Here is a 27759-nt window from a genome sequence, read left to right as displayed (position 1 = left end):
CATTCTTGTTAAACTTTATTTAATACAACCAGACAACATATTACAGAACTTTTATTAAAAAAAACCCAATTAACATAGATTAGGCATAATGCATTAGGATCAAACTGAATTTCAGTTACTAATTTAACCACTCAAAGGCATAGTTTAATTGTTTAGACTCTCAAACTATCCCAATGTACTCCTTAATTCTCTTTACCCTTTCAACTAACCCAATGACACTTTTAAAGCCTAATGTGTAAATTACTTGAACTGATATTGCTGAGAAAAAAATATTGCAACAGTTCTTCCAACACTCGAATATCAATTCCTCTAGGAAAATGCCTTTTTCTATGATTAATTCATCAATTACAACCATGGGTACACATCTAATTTCTACAAGATTTCATAAACTACTTTCATATACTTTCATTAGCTAATTTCAGGTGGGTTCTCCCTGTCAATTTACACTTTGATCGGCAACATTTTGATATACATACAATTCTGTACTGCAATGAAAGGATGTCTTGATTATCATCTCAAATGCATTTATTTTTCTGATAATTTATATTGGACTAACAAATCAGGTCAAATCTGCTGGTCTTGCATAAGGTGCCTTAAAGTGAACACTTTCATCATAATCCATATCCTGGAAGCTACCATCTGTGCACCACGGTCTTATAAGAGCAATGAGTGGCATTATACAGGAACAAAATTAAAACTACCCATTCTGAAAATTATATATTTTGCACCACTACTGAAAATTTGTAAAAAAGATCAATGCTAAACATCTGCAATTAACAATCAGAATTAAAAGGAAAATTGCAAACTTGGCACAGTATGCCAGTGGTTTAGAATGGATAAATTGTAGCGCATTACTTTGCACCAAATGACAGCTGTATTTTCTTGCGCAAGAACAGTGATTGAACTGTTTTTGAGTGGTGATTTATGAATTTTATTAAGTAATTTATGACGTAATTTTTTAATTGTTAATTTCTTATTTTTCCAGTCATTTCGCAATCAGAAATTGACCTGGCAAGTAGAACGAAAATGTCCCCCAGAATAAATTCCTCTTGGAAAGGTGCAAGGAAATGTTTATGCAAATACAGGACATTCAAATGCGGAATGGGATATCCAAGTTTTGTTCTTAATAAAGCCGAGCAAGATCAGCATCAGGAAACAAAAGCTTGCCAAACAAAATACATCCCATTTTTAAGCATAACAATGCTACAGAGGACGCTCCCGTTCACCTTGTCACATCATGGAAATATTGTAGTATTAAAACTATGTTCCTGTAGGGTTACAGCAATGATTGTAGAACCTATTTTCAAGTGGATTCTTATCATTACAGAAATAAATGGTTATCATCAGTTCAATAAGAACTGCTTGATATTAGGACCGAAGTTGTGAGAGATCCAAAATTTATATCAGCAAACAGAAATTCAACTATCCATAACTTGGTTATCACATTATCACACAAAACAACTGAAATTAATTTCATAATCAATGAAAACAATTAGACCGTCCCAATGAATTTAAAGAAAATGGTCAATTGTGACTGATCTTATATTTAAAATGAAATACTCAGTATTTCAAACTGGAATATTTCCTTGGCAAAAGGGAAAAATACCTGAGAGAATTTCTAAGCTTGGTCAGAACAAAGTAAGGTAATCTTTGTATTGCTGATTGTCTGAGAATGTAGGATACGAATCTTCAACAAAAAGATGTTTCTTGATTTAGGAAGAAGGTGTTAGAGGTCAGATATCTGTGCCTTTTTGCCAAAGTCTACACTTAATTTCCGCATAACCTCAGCATGTTTAAGTCCTTCATTTTCCTTCTTGGTTGAACTATAGTTTTCTTTCACAAACTTAGCAAATGGTGCTAGCTCCCTTTTTGCAGGAGTGGTGTACTTAGAGTTTGATAATAGCTCCATGGACCCTTTGCATATGCCACAAACAAAACGCTGTGTGTCCAGTGACTTGGAGTGTCGGCCAATCCTGTAAAGAAATTACAAGCATGAATACATGGCACAAGTAGCAAAGCTTCTCAATTGCAGCATTTACTTTAATCGTAGATTCATAGAGCTGTACAGCGGACAGGGACCCTATGGCCCATCATGTGCATGCCAAGCTTTTTGTTCTTCCACTCCAACCCATTTGCCTGCATTAGATGCATGTTCCTCATTCCCTTACCTGTTTAAATGCCTGTCTAAATGTATTTTAAACTTGATCAAATCTGATTCCACAACCACATATAACAACGAATTCCAGTTGTCAACCACATGAAAAGAAAACTTGTCTGAAATTCCTATCTCTCACAGGTTGGTTTAAACTAGAATGGTGGAGGTGCAGGGTCAATACAAGACTGAGGCGGGTGAGAAGCTGGATGAAAGGTAAAGGTGATGAAAGAAAGTTCAATCGATAGTAATGTGGCAGCTCGGAGGCTGGAAGTCGGTACAGAAGCATAAATTCTCACAAAGACTCACATGGTTTTGCATCTGCTACACTGGTAGGTGTATTTGTAATTGATTTGATAAGTGTGACACCGTTGCACCATAGGTAATTCAGGATGGATCAATTTAGATTTGTGCGCATAATGCTTCCAGATTGTTCCATGCCCATCACGAATATTATTAATAAGCCAGGTGGCAGCGTGGCACAGTTCATGAATCAGTGTGTCCCTTAGACGTTCTGCAAAACAATAAAATTAGTTTTTCTGATGAATAATGAGTTGTTTTAAATGTTTATTCAATTTTTACTAATCCTTATGTTCAGAAGCTCCAGAACATAAAACAGTACAGTACAAGTTAAAATAATCCCCTCTTCCATTTGATCCATATCCCTCCTCTCTCTGACTATTCATGCACCTATCTAAAAGCCTCTTAAACACCTCTACCACATCAGCTTTTGCCATCAATCCTGGCAGTGCATTCCAGGCACCCAACACTAAAAATATGCCCCACACATAAAGTCTTTTGAGTACGATTGAGTTTTTTGAAGAGGTAGTCAAGAATGAGGGCAGGATTGTAGACATAATCTATATGGACCTCAGTATGGCCTTCGATAACATTCTGAATGGTAGGTTGCTTTGATATCATTCTGCATGGTAGGTTAGATCACATGGAATTCAGGGTGAGCTAACTAACTGGATACAGAATTGGCTTCAGGTAGGAAGCAGAGGGTGGTGGTGGTGGAAAGGTTGGTTATCGGATTTAGGCTTTAGGATTAAAGGATTGGTGTGGCCTTATTGCTGTTTGTCATCAATGATAACAATCTGGATGAGAATGTACAAGGCATAATTAGCAAGTTTACAGATGACACTTAAATACTTGTATATTGTCAAGGTCTATCAAGTAAAATTGTACAAGGAAGCAATCCAGATCGAATGGGGAAAATAAGGAAATTTAATATGAATGCTGTTGTCAGTAAAAAAGTAAAAAAAGATAAACCTAATGAAACCTAAAAACTGTGCAGAAAGACATTAGAAAGGGATTGGTTTACTGACTGCTAATGATGTAGATCTGTCAATGGAGTTTTAAAACTTACTTTTAAGGCATGTAAACTAAATCAAAAAGGCACATTTGTCCAATTATATATTGTTTTCTTCTTACCAGCCGAATCGCACACCTTCTCTGATAATTCAATTCTAGCATACCGAAGCAAACTTTATCCTTTTTCAGTCCAGTGATGCAATATCCAGCTGTTTTTGTCATTTTTTTATTCCACTTGATTTCCAGCTTCTCTGGAAGCTGCAAATTGTACAACAGAAAGCCAATCACATTTGAATCAGCAGTATCTCATTGCATGGCTAGCCAATAATTGATTAATAAAGTTTTACCTTCTGTTGAAAGACAGTTTTATTGTATAAATTATAGAGCTCCTGTGTTAATTGTTCCCGATTTTGCTTGAAATTCCTTACATATTTTGATGAGCTCAGAATCAGGTCCTGAAGGAAACAGCCAGGTACTTTGCATCTAATTAGAGGAAAATGGACACTTTAATGAACATAACCAGAGAGGGACAAAACAGTGCCAGAAATGTGTTCTAAAAACTGTTCTTTGATTAGACAGAAAATATCACAAAGAAAAATATTTGACAAGTTTAAATCTGGAGAAAAATTAATAATAATTATTGCATTTCACCAGAATATATATTAAGAACAAAAAAAACACCCTGTTTATTATGGAACTTTTCACAATCTGAGACTGTCGTACAACAACAGCCGTTTGGCTCTTGATCTATAATCCCAAAGATTAGTTACAGACTTGACAGTATCTGCAAAAAGGGTATTCATCTGTCGCAGCATCCTCAGCTGTCTGGTATAAGAGTTAATGCATATATCCCACAATGTCTTCAATAAAATATTTGCAAATGTACACTTCAAAATACTAGAGCATCTCTCAATATTACCTCTAAAAATACTCTGGTCTCTAGAACCAAGAGATCGCGGTTTCATATTAATACCCCAGAGTGGGTGAGCAAGATAAGAAAGAAGCATTCAAACTGAATATTAATAGTGAGTGAGGGAAAATGAATGCATGGTGACAGATGTGAAATTTAGATTTTTTTTAAACTGCGGATAAAGAGGGAAAATGCTGCACAATGTGAAAAAAAATCAAATAGTGTATTCTTAGAAAATCAACCAAAATCAAAAGCATAAAAACGAATAGGTGAGGGACAAGGCAGAACCTCCAACGAGCAAAGTAGGAAAGAAATTATTAGAGCTAGGCAGGAATACAAAAACAATCTAGAAAATATAGGAGAAAATCTTAGAGCTAGAAAGAAATAAGAATTTATGTTAGAAAACATGTTGAAAGTCGACAGATTCAAATCATATGGGTGACAGCTTAGTATAAACATGAGTAAATTAACCAAATTAGGCATCAAAGCTGGATGGCAAGCCATTAGAGTGGGTTGCACATGTAAGGGATAGAGGTATTAGGAAGGTGCAGGGATTCTCAGTGGAAGGGGAAAGGATAAAAGAGCAGATATTCAAGTGAGTACAGGCACAGGAAGCAAATGGCACATGAAAAATGAAATAAAAGCATCTCACTTTGCTCAATGTCGTACCACGATGTCCGATCAACTTCTCAGATCGAGAGTTAAGAATGACATAGGAAGGACAGAAAGCAATAATGGAAATAATTAGAGCAAAATGTATCTAGTTACTTACAGTCGCTGAACTCCACGTTGGGATTGGGACTCAGAATAACTTGAAGTGTTGAAGGCTGGTACTTGGTTTACTGATGTAGAATCAGATAGTATACTTTTCTTTGGTTTAGTTGGTTGGATAAAGACTGGAACAAAACTCTCATCTTCAGTTAAATGCTTGATTCCTTGAATTTTACTTTTTGTTTTTCGCTTCACTGGCTCTAAACAAAAGTACAACAATGAATATGAATGTCACACACAAAATAAACAATTTCTACCCATTAAATTCAGATATTTTGCAGCTCTTAGAATATAAACCCATTTCTCTGCATTTTTCAACATACCAGTACCCAGGCTATGACAGGATCCATCAGATTCATTCATGTCCTTTCAAGGAGAAAATCTGCCATTATGGCCTAATCCTACCTTTACATGACCCAAGACGCATCCCATGTGGTTGACTCCAAAAAGCTTACTGAAATTATCTATCATGGCATTACTGCCTTATTTTATACACAGAAATAATAAATGCAGATAGACCACCTGACATTAACCTAAACACCGAATTCAGACAACAAAGTCACTTCTCACACAGTTGAATTGAAAAGTCGTTTTTATGTACTTGATGGGATAGGGGTCAAATCTGATAGAACTGTCCACAGATTAGTCATGCATCAGCCTGTCAAAGTTATACTCACAGAATTATTGCTTAGAGCCAAACTTTTCCACCCCACTGCCACCAATTATGTCCTACCCATCAATAGGACGGACTTAACCACACAGTGATTTACAAGTGGGATGTCTTCAAAAATTAACTCCAGACTCAATGAAGGGTCATGGCACCAGGTCAAACATAAGCAAATAAACATTCTTCGGATTATCACCTTCTGTCCTTTGAGCTGTCAAATCAGAGCTCCTCTGATATAGATCAAAGCTTAGAAGAAGCACAGGAGCATTGTAGAAAAAATGCAAAACTTTCCCTGGCAACAGCAGTGGTGCCCGAGGATTGGTGGAGTGCTAAATTGTATTGATTATTTGAAAAGGGAGGATAAATTAATGAAAGGGCGGTTAGTAAAACTTCAGCGGCGGGTAAAAATCAAAATCATAGAGTATAAACATTTAAGGTAATGAAGTGGGACAAAAGTGGTATTAATCTATGAACAACAGTGAAATTGATATATAGACGGAATTCACAGATAACAGACATGCCGCGAAAAAAAGTTCTGAAGGATACCAAATTAAGTTAAAAGGTAGTTACCACAAGCAGTACAACAAAGCAGACCAGGCTCAAAACACATAAAAGCCTACGTTGATTATACAATAACACCAGCAGAGGATACAGTTGTCAGATAATCAGTTTAAGTGCAGCAAATGGCAATCAAATCAAATACATTCAGACACATCAAGGCCGTTCACGAACACTCAAAGAACAATAAATGTAATAGACAGAGATATTAAAGTACAGCTAAATAGGAAGCCAATAAAGGAAGCAAACGGGTACATAGACCTTGACATTACAGACATACCAAACAATCATAAAAATCTGAAGGGAAAGAGCAAGGAATAGTCCATGCAATGGATAACTTTAATCTTGAACTTGTCATGGTTAACTCATGGCCCCTCTATTCAAGGTCAGCCTGATAAGGAAATAAGGAAAAAGGAATATAAGGAACTAAGGAGCAGCTAAGGAAAAAGTATTAGATTTGCAGACCTATGGGGTTTACTGTGAACATACCCAAGAACACATGACAATTTAACAATTGCCACTTTACTCCAATGTTGACTGTCCTGAGCAAGATATTATATAATGTTACACATCAGAGGCAGTAGATAGTGTTCTCAGAAAAGTGCATGCAGGTTTTCACAAAGTATTGCTGCACAGTCTAGATATTTATTCTGCATAATGTAATAAAACAACACTTAGGACGACAAGGGCATGAACTTCAAAGACTGAGACTTTAACCGCATTCATCAGACTGGAATGCAATTGCATTAATAAACATGCACAAACTTGGGGGATGTGCCATCAGCCAGGATGGCAGAACAAAGAAGGACATCCAACAGAGAATAAAAACCATGAATTTCTCCATGAGCTTAAACGTAGTCTGGAAATTAAGATAGTACAACACTAACCTAACTCAAGATAGCATAGTTACATCATTTCTGTAGCTCAGAATATTGGGGAACAATTGAAGTCATGTTATCTTCAATTTGTGCATTTGCTTAAAAAACATCTTTTGGCCAGGTTAATCTCAAATCAAGACACAGACGTGTTTGAGATAGATTGATAGTTATTCAGATGGATTACCAGGATAGCAGTAAAAAAGACTATATTCAAAAAATCAAAACATGTCGCGACCTTTGAGGGTTTCAATTTTATTGATATATTGGTAGCTGGTGGCCAGCTGGTAAATAACTGAAATAAATGAGAACACTCACCAGTAACAGGCATTCTTTTTCCTTTCAAGTTACCAGAAGTTGCAGCTGGTGTTCTTTGGGTGATACCCTTTATCCTATCGATTAGAGACTCAAATTCATCACTTGATGTATCAGATGTATTTGAGATTTTATTCAATACCTTGGAATGCACAGGATAGGATAGGGTATTTTCTCTGTCACAAGTGTGAGGATTAGATTGCTCAGATTTTTTTCTCCATTTGTCCAGGGTCAGACTTCTCGGTTTAGTATCAATAACAAAATCAGTTACACTGTTGTTCAACACTGGCGACATTGATCTTGTTACAGAGGATGTACTGTACACTTGCTCCAGGGTAGATTCATTTGCTGACTCAAGGTTTTGACATGTTGATTCATGTCGTTCTAGCAGAGAAGTGAAAATATTAAAATTAAATTAAATTAAAATTAAATAAAATACAATTTTTAAGTAATAAGCAAACGTGCTGGCTCGAAGGGCCAAATGGCCTACTCCTGCAAAAAAAAAATTTCCCCCAAATACTACACCTTTTCACAATATGTTGTTCAAATACTTCTCAGTAACGTAGGAACGTAGGAACAAATGAACCTAAAACAAAACCCAATTTAAAAAAAAAAGATATAGTGATGAGACACTTGTCAGAAACGTACTAAGGAATTGTAAGGGTAAAAAGACCCTAATGGGACTAATCTACAGGCCCCCAAACAGTAGCCTGGACATAGGGCGCAAGTTGAATTAGGAGTTCAAATTGGCATGTAGCAAAAGTAATGTTGTGGTTGTTATGGGAGATTTCAACATGCAGGTAGACTGGGAAAATCAGGTTGGTACTGGGACTTTGTAGAGTGCCTTCGTGATGGATTCTTAGAACAGCTTGTATTGGATCCTACCAGGCAGAAGGCAATTCTGGATTTAGTGTTATGTAAAGAACCAGATTTGATAAAGGACCTCGAGATTAAGGAGCCATTAGGAGGCAGTGACCATAATATGGTCAGGTTTAATCTACAATTGGAGAGGGAGAAGGGTAGATCGGAGGTGTCAGTGTTACAGTTGAATAAAGGGGACTATGGGGCCACGAGGGAGGATTTGGCCAAAGTTGACTGGAAAGATACACTAGCAGGGATGAAAGTGGAACGAAATTGGCAGGTATTTCTAGGAATAATACAGAAGGTGCAGGATCAGTTCATTCCTAGGGGGAAGAAAGATTCCAGGGGGAGAAAGGGACGACCATGGCTGACAATGGACGTCAGGGACAGCATAAAAATTAAAGCGAAGAAGTACAACGTAGCAAAGATGAGCAGGAAGCAAGAGGATTGGGTAATGTTTAAAGAACAACAGAAGAAACCAAAAAGACAATACGGGAAGAAAAGATGAGGTACGAAGGGCAGCTAGCCAAGAATTTAAAGCAGGATAGTAAAAGCTTCTTTCGGTATGTGAAGAGGAAAAAATTAGTTAAGACCAAAGTTGGACCCTTGAAGACCGAAAAAGGCGAATTTATTAAGGGGAACAAGGAAATGGCAGATGAGTTGAACAGGTACTTTGGATCTGTCTTCACTAAGGAGGACACAAACAATCTTCCTGATATAGTAGTGGCCGGAGGATCTGGGGTGACGGAGGAACTGAAGGAAATCCACATTAGGCAGGAAATGGTGTTGGATAGACCGATGGGACTGAATGCTGATAAATCCCCAGGGCCTGATGGTCTGCATCCCAGGGTACTTAAGGAAGTGGCTCTAGAAATCGTGGATGCATTGGTGATAATTTTCCAATGTTCTATAGACTCAGGATCAGTTCCTGTGGATTGGAGGGTAGCTAATGTTATCCCACTTTTTAAGAAAGGCGGGAGAGAGAAAACAGGGAATTATAGACCAGTTAGTCTGACATCGGTGGTGGGGAAGATGCTGGAGTCAATTATAAAAGATGAGATAGCCGAACATTTGGATAGCAGTAACAGGATCGGTCTGAGTCAGCATGGATTTACGAAGGGGAAATCATGCTTGACTAATCTTATCGAATTTTTTGAAGATGTAACTAGGAAAATGGACAAGGGAGAGCCAGTGGATGTAGTGTACCTGGACTTTCAGAAAGCATTTGATTAGATTAGATATAATTTATTGCCACACAGCCAGGCGGGTGGAAATTTGGGTTGTCTGCAGCGATACAATAATAAAGAACACACAACCACAATAAAACTGTAACACAAACATCCACCACAGCATTCATCACTGTGGTGGAAGGCACAAAATTTGGCCAGTCCTCCTCCATTTCCCCCCCCCGTGGTCAGGACCAGAGTCCAGAGTCAGTCCAGGATCGGCTCTTCCTCACCGGAGACCGCGGCTTTAAGTTTTTGTAGGCCGCAGACTGGCGGTCAAGATTTAAAGTCCTCGCCGCAGCCAGAAGCACCGTAGACTGCAGGGCCGGCGGTCGAAGCTCCCCTCCAGGGGTGATGGTAAATCCATGCCGGCCCCACGGTAGAAGTTGGCCGCTGGCCGTCAGTGATGGCTTCTTCTTCCCCCGGGTCCCCAACGTGAGGTCCCGGGCTGTAGACGCCGCACCAGCTGGAGCTCTGCAGACCGCGACTTCAGGCTGTGACTTCAGGCTGCCGGCTGCCTCGGGCCAGCGAAACGGAGCGCTCCCCTCCAGCGAGGGCTCACCCGCTCCACGCCGAGAGTCCACGCTGCGCCCGCCGCTGAAGCCCCGGGCGCGTCTCCGGGAAAGGCCGCGTCGATCCTTGATGTTAGGCCATGGGGGAGGCGACCTGGAAAAACTCGCCTCTCCGTGGAGGAGGCGGCCGAAACGGTTCCCCCTTACCCCACCACACCACCCCCCACACAAAACACACGAAGAAACATTAAATACAGACTTTAAAACATACTAAAAAAATAAAAAAAGTTGAAAAACTGACGAGCTGCATGACATGGCTGCTGCCAGAGCAGCGCCCCCTCCGAATGGGTCCCACATAGGAGATTAGTGGGGAAAATAAGGGCACATGGTATTTTGGGTCGAGTGCTGACATGGACAGTGGTTGACAGACAGGAAACAAAGAGTAGGGATTAACAGGCCCCTTTCAGAATGGCAGGCAGTGACTAGTGGGGTACCGCAAGGCTCGGTGCTGGGACCGGTTATTTACAATATACATCAATGATTTGGATGAAGGGATTCAAAGTAACATTAGCAAATTTGAAGATGACACAAAGCTGGGTGGCAGTGTGAACTGTGAGGAGGATGCTATGAGAATGCAGGATGACTTGGACAGGTTGGGGGAGTGGGCAGATGCATGGCAGATGAAGTTTAATGCGGATAAATGTGAGGTTATCCGCTTTGGTAGCAAAAACAGGAAGGCAGATTACTATCTAAACGGAGTCACGTTGGGAAAAGGGGAAGTACAACGGGATCTGGGGGTCCTTGTACATCAGTCTATGAAAGTAAGCATGCAGGTACAGCAGGCAGTGAAGAAAGCGAATGGCATGTTGGCCTTTATAACAAGAGGAATCAAATATAGGTGCAAAGAGGTCCTTCTGCCGTTAGCAGAGCCCTAGTGAGACCACACCTGGAGTATTGTGTACAGTTTTGGTCCCCTAATTTGAGGAAGGACATTCTTGCTACTGAGGGAGTGCAGCGTAGGTTTACAAGGTTAATTCCCGGGATGGCGGGACTGTCATATGCTGAGAGAATGGAGCATCTGGGCTTGCACACTCTGGAGTTTAGAAGGATGAGAGGTGATCTCATTGAAACACATAAGATTGTTAAGGGTTTGGACACGCTAGAAGCAGGAAACATGTTCCCGATGTTGAAACATGTTCCAGAACCAGGGGCTACAGTTTAAGAATAAGGAGTAAGCCATTTAGAACGGAGACGAGGAAACACTTTTTCTCAGAGAGTGGTGAGTCTGAGGAATTCTCTGCCTCAGAGGGTGGTGGAAGCAGGTTCTCTGGATACTCTCAAGAGAGAACTAGATAGGGCTCTTAAAAATAGGGAGAAGGCAGGAAGGGGGTACTGATTGGGGATGATCAGCCATGATCACATTGAATGACGGTGCTGGCTCGAAGGGCCGAATGGCCTACTCCTGCACCTATTGTCTCTTGTCTATTCCTTCCTTTTCTTTAAACACCGGAGCTAACCTCTTCGTTCTACTCCAGGTGCCATAAGCCACTATCAATGATGGGGTGGATAGGGTCGAAGAATCTGGTACCCCAGTATCTGCTGTTGGTAGAATCTGTTCAAAGATAGAATCTGCAGGAGTTGTTATAGATTCTGCAGACCTAAAATATTTATTACGGACATAAGTCATACACGGTGCTAGTGAAGCCTGGGAAACGCAAGAGGAACATGGTAGGAGCTGTGAGATTTCACTAGCGTTAACATTTGTCCATTCTTCCAAATATTCATCTCCTTACCCCTCGAAGTCTACTAACATTCCTTTTACCAACAGGAAAGTAATCTACTTTCCACAGACAATAGGTATCAAAATATAAACTCTTGCTCATATACTTCTTTGCAATCAATTACCTAATCAAAGTCACCCCTCAGTACTGTACAAATAGAGTAATAATAAGCACTACTAAGTTAGTCCCAATATATAAAAATAGAGTCACATGCAGATCCAACACCAGCTTTTATCAAATGAATTTTCAATACTCAAATTAGGTTAGAAAATATTGGAATGAGGAATTAGGTATGGGAAGTTTCTATACAGCTGTATGGGAGATAGGGAGAGCTGCATTTGGTACATGGATAAAGGTAAAAATTAGGTGGCAAAGTAGCATAGCGAGAAGAGCTGCTGCCTCACAGTGCAGAGTTTGCACATTCTGTGACTCTGGATTTTCACCAGGTGCTCCAGTTTCAGCTCACATTTCAAAGAAATACCGTTTAACTGCCATTCTAGATTATTCCCAGTCTAAATGTGAGTAATTAAATTAGGGAGAAGAGTTGGTAAGAAGATGGGGAGAACAAACAAAATGGAAACAAAATAGGTTGAGTGTAAATGCATAGCTGATGGTTGGTGCGGACTTGGTGGGTCAAAGGGCTTGCTTCCATGTGACATCTTTCTCTCAACACATAAAAATATAATTTAAATTATAGCAGAAACATATAGCCTTCCCATTGCTTTTCTTAACAACCAATGTTTCCAGATCAGAGAATTAATCTTAAATCATTAATTTTATCATAAAAATGTTACAACAAAAAGATTGTCAATTAATCTTGATGGAACATACCAGTATCAGCATTGCGTTCAGGTTCCACAATGTCCTTTATATCCACTTCATCTAGAGATGAGTCACTTACGATAAAGTATTTAAGGCTGTGTAGAAAATTGTATTGCAACATCGAAATTAAAGGATATGAAATATAGTACCTAAACCTGCAGTGAAATGCCTCAAAGCCAAAATATAACATTACATTTTGATAACAACTGCTAATCATTCATCAGATATCATTTGGCACTGAAGAGATCACAACAGAAAAATATATATATTGGGATAAAATTGGAATATGGAGTACACCCATTTTAACAACATACAGTTCTACTGCAGGAGACAGAAATTATTTTTCTGTCAAATATGACTTTCTCTAGTCGTCGCTGGATATTGTATTATTTATAGTGATCTGGAATCTCTATTTTCAACTTTCAGAAACTTACCTGTCATCATTGTTCTTTGAAGTTCTGTATTTTTGTGAATTTGAACAGGATTTCTTTGTCAGTGTTAGAACTGATGGAAAGAGATTGTTGGTTAACAAATACACATAGATTTCTTCCTATCGATTTGAATCACATTAAATATTCTAGGATTATAGAAAATCTTTACCTGCAGTTATAACAGATATATCCAAGGATAGCATAATAGTTTAATAAACATTAAACATAAAAGTTTAATACTTGATAACCAATCTTCACGAGGACTTCCGCAGCAACATTTAAAGTTCATTAAAAATACATCAATGCAATTTTTTGTTTTAGTTCATATTCTGCACCATATATGCCTTACAACTGATATAAATGGGTAGGTTAGTAGTTTGGGAGTTGGAACAGTGAGGACTGTCAAAGTGTACAGCAGGATATAGTTCAGCAGCAGAAAAGGGTGGAGAAAAGGCAGATGGAGTTTAATCCAAGATATTGTGAGATGTTGCATTTTGGGAGGTCGAATGCAAGGGGCAAAAATATACAATTAATGGTAAGGCCCTAAACAGCATTGATGTTCAGAGGGATCTTAGGGTCCAAGTCCGTAGCTCGCCAAGAGTGGTAACATAATTAGATAGAGTGGTAAGAGAGATATGGTATGCTTGCCTTTATCAGTTGGGGTGTTAAGTAGAAACATCAGGAAGTCATATTGCAAAGTAGGACTTTGTGTTGGCCACATTTGGAGTATTGTATGCAATCTGGTTGCCCCATTACAGGAAGGATGTGGAGGCTTTAAAGAGGGTACAGAAGAGATTTACCAGAACACTGCCTGCATTAGAGGGTCTTAGCTACAAGCAAAGGTTGTACAAACTTGGATTGTTTTCTCAAGAACATCTGAGATTGGGGTATATACAGTGCCTTCCATAATGTTTGGACAAAGACCCATCATTTAGTTATTTGCCTCTGTACTCCACAATTTTAAAATTGCAATAGAAAAAACAACACGTGGTTAAAGTGCACAATGTCAGATTTTATTAAAGGCCATTTTTATACATTTTGGTTTCACCAAGTAGAAATTACAGCTGCGTTTATACATAGTCCCCCCATTTCAGGGCACCATAATCTTAGGGACACGTGGCTTCAGATGCGTTTGTAATTGCTCAGGTGTGTTTAATTATCTCCTTAATGCAGGTATAAGAGAGCTCTCAGCACCTAGTCTTTCCTCCAGTCTTTCCATCACCTTTGGAAACTTGTATTGCTGTTTATCAACACGAGGACCAAAGTTGTGCCAATGAAAGTCAAAGAAGCCATTATGAGACTGAGAAACAAGAATAAAACTGTTAGAGGCATCAGCCAAACCTTAGGCTTACCAAAATCAATTGTTGGGAACATGATTAAGAACAGAGCACTGGTGAGCTTACTGATCGCAAAGGGACTGGCAGTCGAAGGAAGACCTCCACAGCTGATGACAGAAGAATTCTCTCTATAATAAAGAAAAATCCCCAAATACCTGTTCAACAGATCAGAAACACTCCTCAGGTGTGGATTTGTCAATGATTACTGTCTGCAGAAGACTTCATGAACAGAAATACAGAGGCTACACTGCAAGATGCAAACCACTGGTTAGCCGCAAAAATAGGATGGCCAGGTTACAGTTTGCCAAGAAGTTCTTAAAAGAGCAACCACAGTTGTGGAAAAAGGTCTTGTGGACAGATGAGACGAAGATTAACTTATATCAGAGTGATGGCAAGAGCAAAATATGGAGGAGAGAAGGAACTCCCACCTTTTCTGTGAAACACGGCAGTTGTGGCCTGGGCATGTATGGCTGCTGAAGGTACTGGCTCACTTCAGATTCAGATTCAACTTTAATTGTCATTGTACAGTACAGAGACAACGAAATGCATTTTCATTGATGAGACAACTGCTGATGGTAGTAGCATAATGAATTCTGAAGTGTATAAACACATCCTATCTGCTCAAGTTCAAACAAATGCCTCAAAACTCATTGGTCAGCGATTCATTCTACAGCAAGACAATCATCACAAACATACTGCAAAAGCAACAAAGGAGTTTTTCAAAGCAAAAAAGGACAATTTTTGAGTGGCCAAGTCAATCACCCGTTCTGAACCCAATTGAGCATGCCATTTATATGCTGAACAGAAAACTGAAGGGGACTACTCCCCAAAACAATCATAAGCTAAAGATGGCTGCAATACAGGCCTGGCAGAGCATCACCAGAGAAGACATCCAGCAACTGCTGATGTCCATGAATCGCAGACTTCAAGCAGTAATTGCATGCAAAGGATATGCAACAAAATACTAAACATGACTACTTTCATTTACATGACTTTGTATAAACACTGCTGTAATTTCCACATGGTGAAACCAAAATGTATAAAAATTGCCTTTATTAAAATCTGACAATGTGCACTTTAACCACATTTTCTATTTTTTCTATTACAAATCTCAAAATGTGGAGCACAGAGGCAAATAAATAAATGATGGGTCTTTGTCCCAAACATTATGGAGGCATAAGTATATAAAATCATAAGAGGCATAGATAGGGTAAATAATCAGAACCTTTTCCCTCGGGGTACAAATGTCAATGACTAGAGGGCACGGTTTTAAGTTGAGGGGAGTGGGGGGGGGAAATAAAGTTTAAATGAGATATGAGGGACATTTTTAAAAAAAATATAGAGTGGTAGGTGCCTCTTAACACGCTGCCAGAGGTGATTGCGGAGGTAGATGCAATAGTAACTTTTAAGAAGCTTTTGGATAGGCAAATTAACATGCAGGGAATGGAGGAACGTGGATCACATATAGAAAGAAGGGATTAGTTTTACTAAGCATCCTGTCCAGCACTATTTATGTTCTCTGTTCTGCTGAACATAATTAAATCAGGAGTCGAATTACCCATTTCCAAAACGTACCACCTCATCTGTGAGGTGGTATACCACCTCATCTTAAATCTTTCCTCATAGCTAAATAGTATTAACCTGCTGAGGCTCAATTTCTATTCCCTGCTATTTTTCTTGTATGCATGATGGTTAAGCCAATTCTCAGTGTAGATGGTTTATGCTTGCAACCTATAATGTAGCTACCTCAATACCACTAATAACTGTAATATCTCCCCTTTGCTCCTCCCTTGGTTCCAGTACGCCTGAAGACTAAATGCAGTCAGTACTGGGACGAGTTTGACATGTGCCTTTATTAAAAACTCAGTAAAGTTACCGTGTGTCAGACTGGACTCCTTTACACTCAGTATTCCAGATGCAGTTTAAGGACTATTTTGCGCAAACTATGGAGAGGGTCAAAAACTTCAAATTCCTGGGCGTGCATCTTTCCTGCACCCAGCACACTGATGAAATTATAAAGAATTATCAGCGACTCTACTTCCTGAGAAAATTACGGAGATTCGGCATGTCAAAGAGGATTCTCCTGAACTTCTCCAGGTGCACAGTAGAGAGCATACTGACTGGTTGCATCGTGGCCTGGTTCGGCAACTTGAACGTCCAGGAGCGGAAAAAACTGCAAAAAGGTTGTGACCACTGCCCAGTCCATCACCGGCTTTGACTCCCCACCATCGAAGGGATATATCGAAGTCATTGCCTCAAAAAGGCAGCCAACATCATCAAAGACCCACACCATCCTAGCCACACTCTCATTTCACCATTGCCACCGGGAAGGTGGTACAGGAGTCTGAAAATTGTAATGTCCAGGTTCAGGAATAGCTTCTTCCCTACAGCCATCAGACTATACGACAACAAATAAGCTCTGAACTGCAACAGACTATAACTATTATTGCACTATATTTGTTATTTACTGAGATTGAGTATGTGTGCATGTGTATACACACACACACTGAACTTTTTATCTTCACCCGTTATGTACTATGTTTACATATTCTGTTGTGCTGCAGCAAGCAAGAATTTCATTGTCCCATCTGGGACATAAATGACAATAAAACACACTTGACTTGTCTCTTGTAGTTAATCTCATATTTTTAAAACCAGCATGTTACTGGACTATCTTAATTTCATTAAAATTATGCAAAAGACAATGCCTTAGAATCTATTTCTTGCTCAACTGCATTTTTGTGGCTAGGATTAAGATACTGCTCAAGCATACCCTGGTGTGCTGTTTAAAAGACAATTTTCATTGCTGCCTTTGAAGAGGAAAAGTTAATACATTTAAGATACCACTCACATTTTTCAAAATCTTCATCTCCACTGGAATCCGAACAGATTACAGGGGCACTGTCAAAACTGTTGACAAAAAAAAAGAAACAAATGTCATTCTCATGCCCCCGGAATAGAATTTATAATACCAAGCAGCACCATTGAATCCTCTCTCTGGTCCATTGTTCTTTTGCATCCTAAAGGATAAGCTTAAATTTCTTAAATATATCTGCCATCTTAATAAAGAAGCTCTGTATCCTCTTCATGAGCATTGCAAGGCAGATCAATTATTTGAAATTACCAGAGGAAACTGCTGAACCCCGCATCAAGTCTGTAAAACCAATGAAACTAAATAATAAGTTGAAACACTATTTCTCTAGTTTTATGAAGATCAAAACAATTAGGAAATTAAAATACCTATGGCTGGAAGCTAATGGTCATGATTTCAATCTATCATGGCTTCAACCAGAACAAAGGTGCCTCTGTAAATTAGTCAATCTGCATTAGTTGGTCTCAATGTTGAAGAAATCACAAGGAGCAGAAAATATAACTAATTATGCATTTCCTGCCCTTATTTCTAGCATCTTTGGATACATTCTGAAAATGATCCAGCTTCTTCCATGTCTATCTCCTTCAGGCCAATTTTTGTTTACCAGTTGTCACCCTTTTACCTTGCACTAAGCCTTTAGATGCTTTTGATCTCTCCCTTCTACCTCTTTCCAACCCCCATTGTCTCTCTTCACAATCCCACCCAAATTTCACGATCTTAAAACCCGTTTACTTGTACCCTTTCCCAATTTCTATATCCTCAGAAGCTGCCTGATCTGCTCAGTATTTCCAGCTATGTATTTCAGGTTCCAGTATTTGTAACATTTATCTTTGTGCTTTATTAAAGCAAATCGTCTTGCATACATTCTCACCTTTTATTGTGGATTCTTGAAGCTCCTCTTGATTTGAAGTCTGAATTTGATGTCTTCTGATGGGTCAAAGCTGAGAGAAATCATAAGAGTAAGCAGTTTCCAGAATTTCTCAGTAAGCAAACTGGATTGGGTAGTTACATCTATTAAATTAATCCAGAAACATTTGCCTTCAGATATGTCATGCACCTTCCTCAGTCAGTCCTTTGCACAGATTAAAAAAGTTATGGGAATTAGTTTACAAATCCATGAATGGATTTGAATGGATAGGGGGAAAAGAGCAAGGGGCAGTAAAGTGATAGTTGGTTGAGAATTATGGCCCTATGGGCTTTACATTTGATATATAATTTATTCCACTTAAAAAGGTTTCGCTCTACAATTAAATCCTTAGTCACACAAATGCACTCTTTAAACTCAGACAACAGCATTTAAATATTTCTGTACACCAAAGGTTTCACACAATGAAGAGACCAATGTCTTGTAGGTACAGTGAGACTGAAATAATATCTGCCAAAGATTTAGACATTTAAGAATTCCATCCACATGTGATTTCATCATTCATCTCCCTTGGCCCTGTATCCACAAAACATGATAAAGTGCAGGCAGAAGGAAAAATAGAGCCTGTGGATTAATTGAATTATGCTGCACAAACAGTCAGTAATTTATATTTTACAAATACCCACATCCTCAACTACCAACATAAAATTGTCAGACAATTGCACCCTTCTAAAAAAGTAATACTAATGGCATATTCAAGATTTTAAATATTACGCATTCTTTTGGGGTTTTCATCAACATATGACAGCAAAAAAAAAAGCACTAAGCCACGTGACTAATCTTACAAATCTCATAATTCTCATCACTGGAGTCTGAAGCAACTTCACTTCCTCTGTGGATTTGTGGCTTTCCAGCCCTGTTCTTAGTCGCTTTACATTTGCCACGCTCTTTTTGCACATCATCCAGAGAAACCTTTGTGCTTGAATCATCCTCATCCTCTGAGCTAGAGAGTATCAGCTTGCACACACATGAATCATTGGGACTTGGGCTCTCCCCAGTTTCTGACGGTAGATTTACTGCAACATCTTCACAATAATCTCGCTGCTGCTTGGATTTATCGATTTTTTGCTGAAGCTGTGGAAGCAAAACAGTAGAGTTTCAAAGATTCAGTCACATAATCATATGTCAAATACTACACAGGTCTATTTTGTTCGCTCCCTCCTAAATTTAATTCTCATGTTTTCAACTAAATGGTAGTCTCTAAAAGTAGACCAAAGGGAAACCTGTATCCAACTGAGCTATGTAAAAAGCTTATAATTATGAAGTGCTTTACAACTCGAAAATGAAATCTGAAAAAAAATAATAGAAACTACACATTAGTCTGCAAAAGATTAAATCAACTCAATTTTTCCAAGTCTTAATCAAAGGAATGCAAGTAAACCAAGAAAAAGGAACAAACATGGGTCCAGATTGTGCTTAATTACTTTTAATGAAATGCTAGGGATATAAAGAACTTTATATAAATACTGTACTTCACACCTTTGTCAGTACTGAAAAGGCACAACATTTCCAGCATACAACGAGTGACAGAATTGAAGGAATATTACCACTGGAGATTAAATAATTAATTCGCCTGTTTGTTACATCTAGACTAGAGTTTACATATTTTTTTAAGCAGGAGATTCACAGGTAGATAATAATAATAATGGATGGGATTTATATAGCGCCTTTCTAATACTCAAGGCGCTTTACATCGCATTATTCATTCACTCCTCAGTCACACTCGGTGGTGGTAAGCTACTTCTGTAGCCACAGCTGCCCTGGGGCAGACTGACGGAAGCGTGGCTGCCAATCTGCGCCTACGGCCCCTCCGACCACCACCAATCACTCACACACATTCACACACAGGCAAAGGTGGGTGAAGTGTCTTGCCCAAGGACACAACGACAGTATGCACTCCAAGCGGGATTCGAACCGGCTACCTTCCGGTTGCCAGCCGAACACTTAGCCCATTGTGCCATCTGTCGTCCCAAAAAGATATCATCAGTAATCAACCTGGTCCCTTCACCACACTGATACGGTTGATCAAGACAGTGCATCAGCATGTTTCCTTCCCGAGGTGTCTGAGAAGATTCAGCATGTCCACTTGGATCATTTCAAACTTCAGAAGATGCACTTTAAAAAAGTATTCAGATGGGTGCATCTCATTCTGGTTGTATGGCAAATGCTCTGCTCTTGACTTCCTGATCTGCAGTGTGGTGAATACAGCCCAGTCCACCACAGGCTGGTAATTTCTTGCAGCCAGACCATCTTCATGTGTGTTGCATCAGAAAGGCTGGAAGTATCCTCAATGATGCCCACCACCCTGGTTATTCCCTTTTTTATTTTCTGTTGTCTAGAAGAAACAAGCTCGAAAGCCCAGACATCCATACTTGCAGCTTCTTCTCCATCGTTATCAGATTGTTGAACCAATCACCTCTTTAGTAATCCCTTACAGGATATGCTGCCACGCACTCGCATGCAAGTGGGACAGGCCCTTAACTCTACCTCATTTGGCTATTCAGTTATTGTATTTTAGTTTTTTTCCCCCCACACTACTTCAGATTGCATTACAATTTTTGCAACATTTTGTTGTTTTACATTCAAGAGTATTCAATTGCCGTATGTACCAAGAACAGAACAATGAAATTGTTGCTGCAGCTTTACTGAAGACTAACACCATCGTATTGTGGAATAATGAAAGTTCATCTACTTCAGGTGAAATAAAAACAGAAAAGCAGTTTTATCTTTGTGTTTTATTGAAGCAGATCGCCTTGCATACATTTGCACCTGGTGAGGCCACTTGTGCAAAGTGCAGGTATATGTTTCCTTCCACAGATATTACAGTACCCTTTAGTATCTTTGACAAAAACTCAACTTTTGAAATGGATCTTCCCTTGGCCTTTTTTTCTAATGGAAATACAGGTGCGTTTCCACATTTCTACTACTTCAGTGCAGTCCAGGTCTAAAGGCTCTGCCCTCTTATTTTACACAATTTGAAAAAAAAAAAAATCAAACTATCAAATCGCTTAATATCAACACGACCTGACCTTTAATCAATACAATACAATCAGTGCAAGTGAAATGAATTTACCAGCAGCAGTACAATGAAAAACACACAAAAACACAATAAAAATTTAACACAAACATCCACCACAGCATTCATCACTGTGGTGGAAGGCAGAAAATTTGGCCAGTCCTCCTCCATTTTCCCCCGTGGTCGGGACCTCAACCCTCCGCAGCCGCCACTGCGGGCTTCCAGATGAGTGAAAGTCAAGGTAAGTCCTGAAACGGTGCCTCCCCCACCGGAGACCGCGGCTTCACGTTGGTGTAGGCCGCAGGCCGGCCGTCAAAGATTTAAAATCCCCGCCGCGCCGCAGCCAGAAGCACCGCAGACTGCAGGGCCGGCGGTCGGAGCTCCTCTCCAGGGATCCCTGACGAGGGACCCCGCTCCGGATGGTAAGTCCCCGCCCGCGGTAGAAGTTGGCCGCAGGCCGGCGGTGGGAGCTTCTTCTTCTCCCGGGTCCCCAACGAGGGATCCCAGGCTGCTGACGCTGCGCCGGGGCTGGAGCTCCGCAGACCGCAGCTTCAGGCTGCCAGCAAACGGAGCGTTCCCCTCCTCGCCCGCTCCACGCCGAGAGTCCGCGCTGCGCCCGCGGCTGAAGCCCCAGGCGCGTCTCCGGGAAAGGCCGCATCGATCCTTGCTGTTAGGCAACGGGGGAGGCAACATGGAAAAAGTCGGCTTTCCGTGGAGGAGTCGTCCGAAGCGGTTCCCCCCTTACCCCCCCCCCCCCCCCCCCCCCCCCCCCCCCCCCCCCCCCCCCCCCCCCCCCCCCCCACAAAGAAACATTAAAAACATATATTTAAACACACCAAAAAAATTAAAAAAGTAGAAAAAAACTGACACGCTGCTGGCAGGGCTGCCGGCTTGCATAATGTAATCGTGTATATTCATGACTTTAAATTAAATGGGTTGCAATATAGATTTATATCAATAGGACTAGATGTTACAATCCCTAAGGTTTTTCACCACAATTGACATTTGGTATTCTTGGGGACGACCACTAGGTGATTTTGCTACCAATCAGAAACATCTTCAGTTGTGTACCTCAACGTCACTGGGTGTTTCGGTCTTTTATCACAAGACACCCTCAGTCGAGGAAGGCCCACCGCAGGATGATCAGACCTGGGTGTGTGTCTTATGGTTAGCCTCTAGATGGTCATGTGGCAGCCCAGACAGCATCTTTTCTCTTCAGCCACAGCCGGTGACTACTCCATTTGGCTTTTTTTCTTCCATCTTCCTATCCACCGCTAACTGTGGCTGGTTGGGCTATGGACTTGTGTCCGTTGGTGGGACAGTACTTGGTTGAGCTTCGCCTATGGTGCAGATACCCTGTGGACTGTGGTGGTTAACCTGCCACTGGGCTTTACTCGACTGATTTGGCCTATCTCTTAGAAAGTAATGGCCAATGCGAGGCCCCTCACCAAGCTCTCTCAGGCACTTTTTCCTGCCCTGGTGGATCTTGAGACCCTTCTCTGATGTTATATTTTCCCAGCCACAGATGAAGCTTCGTAGCTTATGTCCTACCGGTGCTGCTGCTCTGTCAATTGCTGTGCTAGTTGTCTTATTCATAGTTGATTCCTTCCGTAGCAATATAGTCAAAGTCAAAGTCAAAGTAAACTTTATTGTCAATTCAAATAATGCAACAAGTAGTTACACAGAGGATTGAAATTGCGGGTGGATCCAAAAAGCTGATTACCGATGGATCCTGCTGGCATGAAGAGCTAGCCCATGCCAGCCCCGGTGGGGTCTATTCCCTCCGGTCAGCACTCTCCAGGCCATCACTATGTCTTTCCCTGGTTGTCAGCTGCCCTTTTGCAGTGGTCACTGGTTTGATCCAGATGTTCAGATTGATTAGTAGGACTGGATGTTACAATCCCTATGGTTTTTCACTACAATTGACATTTGGTATTCTTGGGGATGACCACTAGGTGATTTTGCTACCAATCAGACATTTATTACAAGCTACACAAAAATGCTGGAGAAACGCAGCGGGTGCAGCAGCATCTATGGAGTATTTATTACAGTATTTATTACAAGCTGCCTTGATTCCAAGAAATGTGATTAATAATGGATAAGGATTCACCAAAAGCAATGTTAGCATCAGCTTTACCTCTGTTTCAAGGTCATCCAGATCATCGTATTTGGACCAACCAAGTTGATTAGCCAAGCGTTGGAACAAGTTGCACGTTTCATCCATTCCAAGTCAATGATCAGCTGTAACATCATAGAAAATAGAACATTGAACAGTGCAGCACAAGTACAGGCCCTTGAGTCCAAATCCTCCACATCTTTCCGACAATGCGGCAACCAGAACTACACAGAATACTCGAAATGCAGCCAAATACTCAATGCCCGACCTATGAAAGCAAGCCGTGTAGTTAAAATCAAAACTCCCAAACCAGACCATATTCACACAAGTATCACATGAAACCAAATGGAGATTATAAAATGTAAATTAACAATGACACTTTCCAAAAGACTTGGCACAGAATCGCACTGCCCTATGTAACTCAAACCATAAATAGATGAAAAAATATTATATCACTATTAATGTGGGAAACAATAGATGCCTCATGGTCCAAACTTTTTTAGGTTTAGTTTAGAGATACAGCATAGAAATAGGCCCTTCGGCCCACCGAGTTGCACCGACCAGCAATCCCGTACCACTAGCGCTATCCTACACACACTAGTGACAATTTACAGAAGCCAATTAGAGTCTTAGAGTGATACAATGTAGAGATAGGCCCTTCAGCCCAAATTGCCCACAACGGCCAACATATTGTGCCTTTCGTCCATATCCCTCCAAACCTGTCCTGATCAGCTGTAACATCATAGATGTTACCCATTTCCTCCAAACAAAAGGATCGCCTCAAAGCCCTCCGGGTTCTTCCTCGACCAGAGGAGCAACCTATACCCAGCCACTGACACCCTCCTCCGCCTAGGTTGGTAAAGGTTGGTCCTCACCCACAACAACTTTACGTTTGACTCCTCCCATTTCCTCCAAACTTTCACAACCACCCTATTCTATCCATGTACCTGCGTATGAAGAAACTGTAGATGCTAGTTTAAACCGTAGATAGACACAAAATGCTGGCGTAACTCAGCGGGACAGTCATCTGGATAGAAAGAATGGGTGACATTTTGGGTCTAGACCCTTCTTCAGACTTCTATCCATGTAGTGCCCTCCAAAACATTTAGGACAAAGAACCATCATTTATTTATTTGCCTCAGTACTCCACAATTTGAGATTTGTAATAGAAAAATTCACATCTGGTTGAAGTGCACATTGTCAGATTTTAATAAAGGCCATTTTTATACATTTTGGTTTCGCCATGTAGAAATTACAGCCATGTTTATACATAGTCCCCCCATTTTAGGGCACCATAATGTTTGGGACACAGCAATGTCATGTCAATGAAAGTAGTCATGTTTAGTATTTTTAGCATATCCTTTGCAGGCAATGACTGCTTGAAGTCTGCGATTCATGGACATCACCAGTTGCTGGATATCTGGGTCAGGCCTGTATTGCAGCCATCTTTAGCTAATGTTTGTTTTGGGGGCTAGTCCCTTTCAGTTTTCTCTTCAACAAATAAAAGGCATACTCAATTAGGTTCAGATCGGTTGATTGACTTGGCCACTCGAGAATTTACATTTTTTTAGCTTTGAAAAAACAATGTTTTAGCTTTGTTGCTTTAGCAGTATGTTTGGGATCATTGTCTTGCTGCAAAATGAACTTCCGGCCAATTGTTTGAAATTGAGCAGATAGGATGTGTCTATACACTTCAGAATTCATTATGCTACTACCATCAGCAATTGTATCATCAAAGAGAAGTGAGCCAGTACCTTCAGCAGCCATACATGCCCAGACATTAACACCCCCACCACAGTGTTTCACAGATGAGGTGGTATGCTTTGGATCTTAGGCAGTTCCTGCTCTCCTCCATACTTTGATCTTGCCATCACTCTGATACAAGTTAATCTTTGTCTCATTTGTCCACGAGACCTTTTTCCAGAACTGTGGTTGCTCTTTTAAGTACTTCTTGGCAAACTGTACCCTGACCATCCTATTTATGCAGCTAACCCGTGGTTTGCATCTTGCAGTGTAGCCTCCTTATTTCAGTTCATGAAGTCTTCTGCGGACAGTGGTCATTGGCAAATCCCCACCTGACTCCTGAAGAGTTTTCTGATCTGTCGGGCAGGTGCTCTATTTTTCTTTATTATAGAGATAGTTTTTCTGCCATCAGCTGTGGAGGTCTTCTTTGCTTGCTAGTCCTTTTGCGATTAGTAAGCTCACCATGTCTCTAACAGTTTTATTCTTGTTTTTCACTCATAATGGCTTATTTGACCTTTATTGGCACTTTGGTCCTCATGTTGAGAAACAGCAACACAATTTCCAATGGTGATGGAAAGACTGGAGGAAAGACTAAGAGCTCTCTTTAAGGAGGCAATTATTACACACCTGAGCAATTACAAACACCTGTGTCGCAAACATTATGGTGCCCTGAAATGGGGGATTATGTATAAACACAGCTATAATTTCTACATGGTGAAACCACAATGTATAAAAATGGCCTTTATTAAAATCTGACAATATGCACTTTAACCACATGTGATTTTTTTCTATTACTAATCTCAAATTGTGGAGTACAGAGGCAAATAAATGATGGTACACAAAAAAGCTGGAGAAGCTTTTTTGTTGTGTACCTTCGATTTTCCAGCATCTGCAGTTCCTTCTTAAACAAATAAATGTTGGGTCTTTGTCCCAAACATTATGGAGGGCACTGTACCCGTCTGTTTCTTAAATGTTGGGATAGTCCCTGCCTCAACTACCTCCTCTGGCAGTTTATTCCATACACCCACCACCCTTTGCGTGAAAAGGTTAAGGGCCTGTCCCACCGATTTTTTCGGCAACTGCCGGCGTCTTACCCAAATATCTTTTAGCAGAGGATATAGGATATCCGCTATAGGATCTTTGATCTTACCAGGGTCGCCAATAGATTTTGAAGATTTCAAAATCCAGCAGCGACAAAAAAAAAATTTGCGACACCTGAGGAAACATCGTGCGTCAATGCGTCATCATGCCACGTCACGCCGCAACTTTTTCAGTGACCTGATACGTCAGTCAATGATGCCGGCAGTCGCCGAAAAAAATCACCAAGTGGGACAGGCCCTTTACCCTTCAGATTCCTATGAAATCTTTTCCCTTTCACCTAACCTACGTTCTCTGGTCCTCGATTAACCTACTCTGGGCAAGCGACTGTGCGTCTACCCAATCCATGGAATAACTTAGTTCCCAATCACTTATACTTCCCAATCACCTGGATCACCCAGACAGTAGACACTTTTTCAGGGACAGGGCTGGCGACCTGTCACACGTCTATTCCAAGACAACGGGACCAGGCAGCAGATCAAACGTTGAACTGCGACACTGGGATTAAACGACAAGTACTGAAAATCCAACACGCAAACAGGAAAACAGACACAAAATGCTGGAGTAACTCAGTGGGACAGGCAGCATCTCTTTTAAAGAAACATAGAAAATAGGTGCAGGAGTAGGCCATTCGGCCCTTCGAGCCATTCAATATGATCATGGCTGATCATCCAACTCAGTATCCTGTACCTGCCTTCTCTCCATACCCCCTGATCCCTTTAGCCACAAGGGCCACATCTAACTCCCTCTTAAATGTAGCCAATGAACTGGCCTCAACTACCTTCTGTGGCAGAGAGTTCCAGAGATTCACCATTCTCTGTGTGGAAAATGTTTTTCTCATCTCGGTCCTAAAGGATTTCCCCCTTATCCTTAAACTGTGACCCCCATGTTCTGGACTTCCCCAACATCGGGAACAATCTTCCTGCATCTAACCTGTCCAACCCCTTCAGAATTTTGTAAAGAAGGAATGGGTGACATTTCGGGTCGAGACCCTCCTACACACGAGAACAGGAAATGCTGGAAACATTCAACAAGTCAGATGTGATGATTATTTACTGAATTTTCTGTTTTGCCGAATTACTCGAGAAAATAATGATGTTTCGAGAAGAAGCCGACAATACCAGTAGGGTCGTTACAAAATGCTGGAGTCGCTCAGACAGTTACAGCAGCACGTTGCGTCTTCTCTTAGGTGCAAACTAGCATCTGCAGTTCCTTCCTTCACATACCACCAGCGCTTTGGGACGCACCTTGCCGTTGTTGTTGCCGGTGTTGCCGCCGGTGTCCCCGGTCTCAGCCGCTGTAGGTGGGACTCGCCGCGTCACGTGATCCGTCCGGTAACGGCCGCGCCGTTTGAATTGCGGCGCCAGGACAAGTCGCGCGAGTGGACGACGTCACGGATACGGGGGCGGGGCATCGATTACACCACGTGGTCCCCGTCCTTTTAAATGGTGGGCATT

The 27759-nt window shown here is 40.7% G+C and overlaps 1 protein-coding gene across 1 annotated transcript; it reads right to left on the bottom strand.

Moving 5' to 3' along the window:
• gcna (germ cell nuclear acidic peptidase) lies at window positions 1-27759 on the bottom strand. The gene is given in 14 exon segments (XM_033030620.1): window positions 1-1973; window positions 2462-2666; window positions 3587-3637; window positions 3640-3724; window positions 3814-3949; window positions 5149-5347; window positions 7566-7946; window positions 12774-12859; window positions 13199-13268; window positions 17384-17442; window positions 18276-18345; window positions 19115-19403; window positions 23483-23586; window positions 27550-27759. Coding segments are annotated over 13 exon segments (1965 nt in total). The 5' UTR covers window positions 23570-23586; window positions 27550-27759; the 3' UTR covers window positions 1-1726.

Source organism: Amblyraja radiata, chromosome 12 (genome assembly GCF_010909765.2).
Source record: "Amblyraja radiata isolate CabotCenter1 chromosome 12, sAmbRad1.1.pri, whole genome shotgun sequence".
Classification (NCBI taxonomy): Eukaryota; Metazoa; Chordata; class Chondrichthyes; order Rajiformes; family Rajidae; genus Amblyraja; species Amblyraja radiata.
This window is presented reverse-complemented; position numbering and strand designations above follow the sequence as displayed.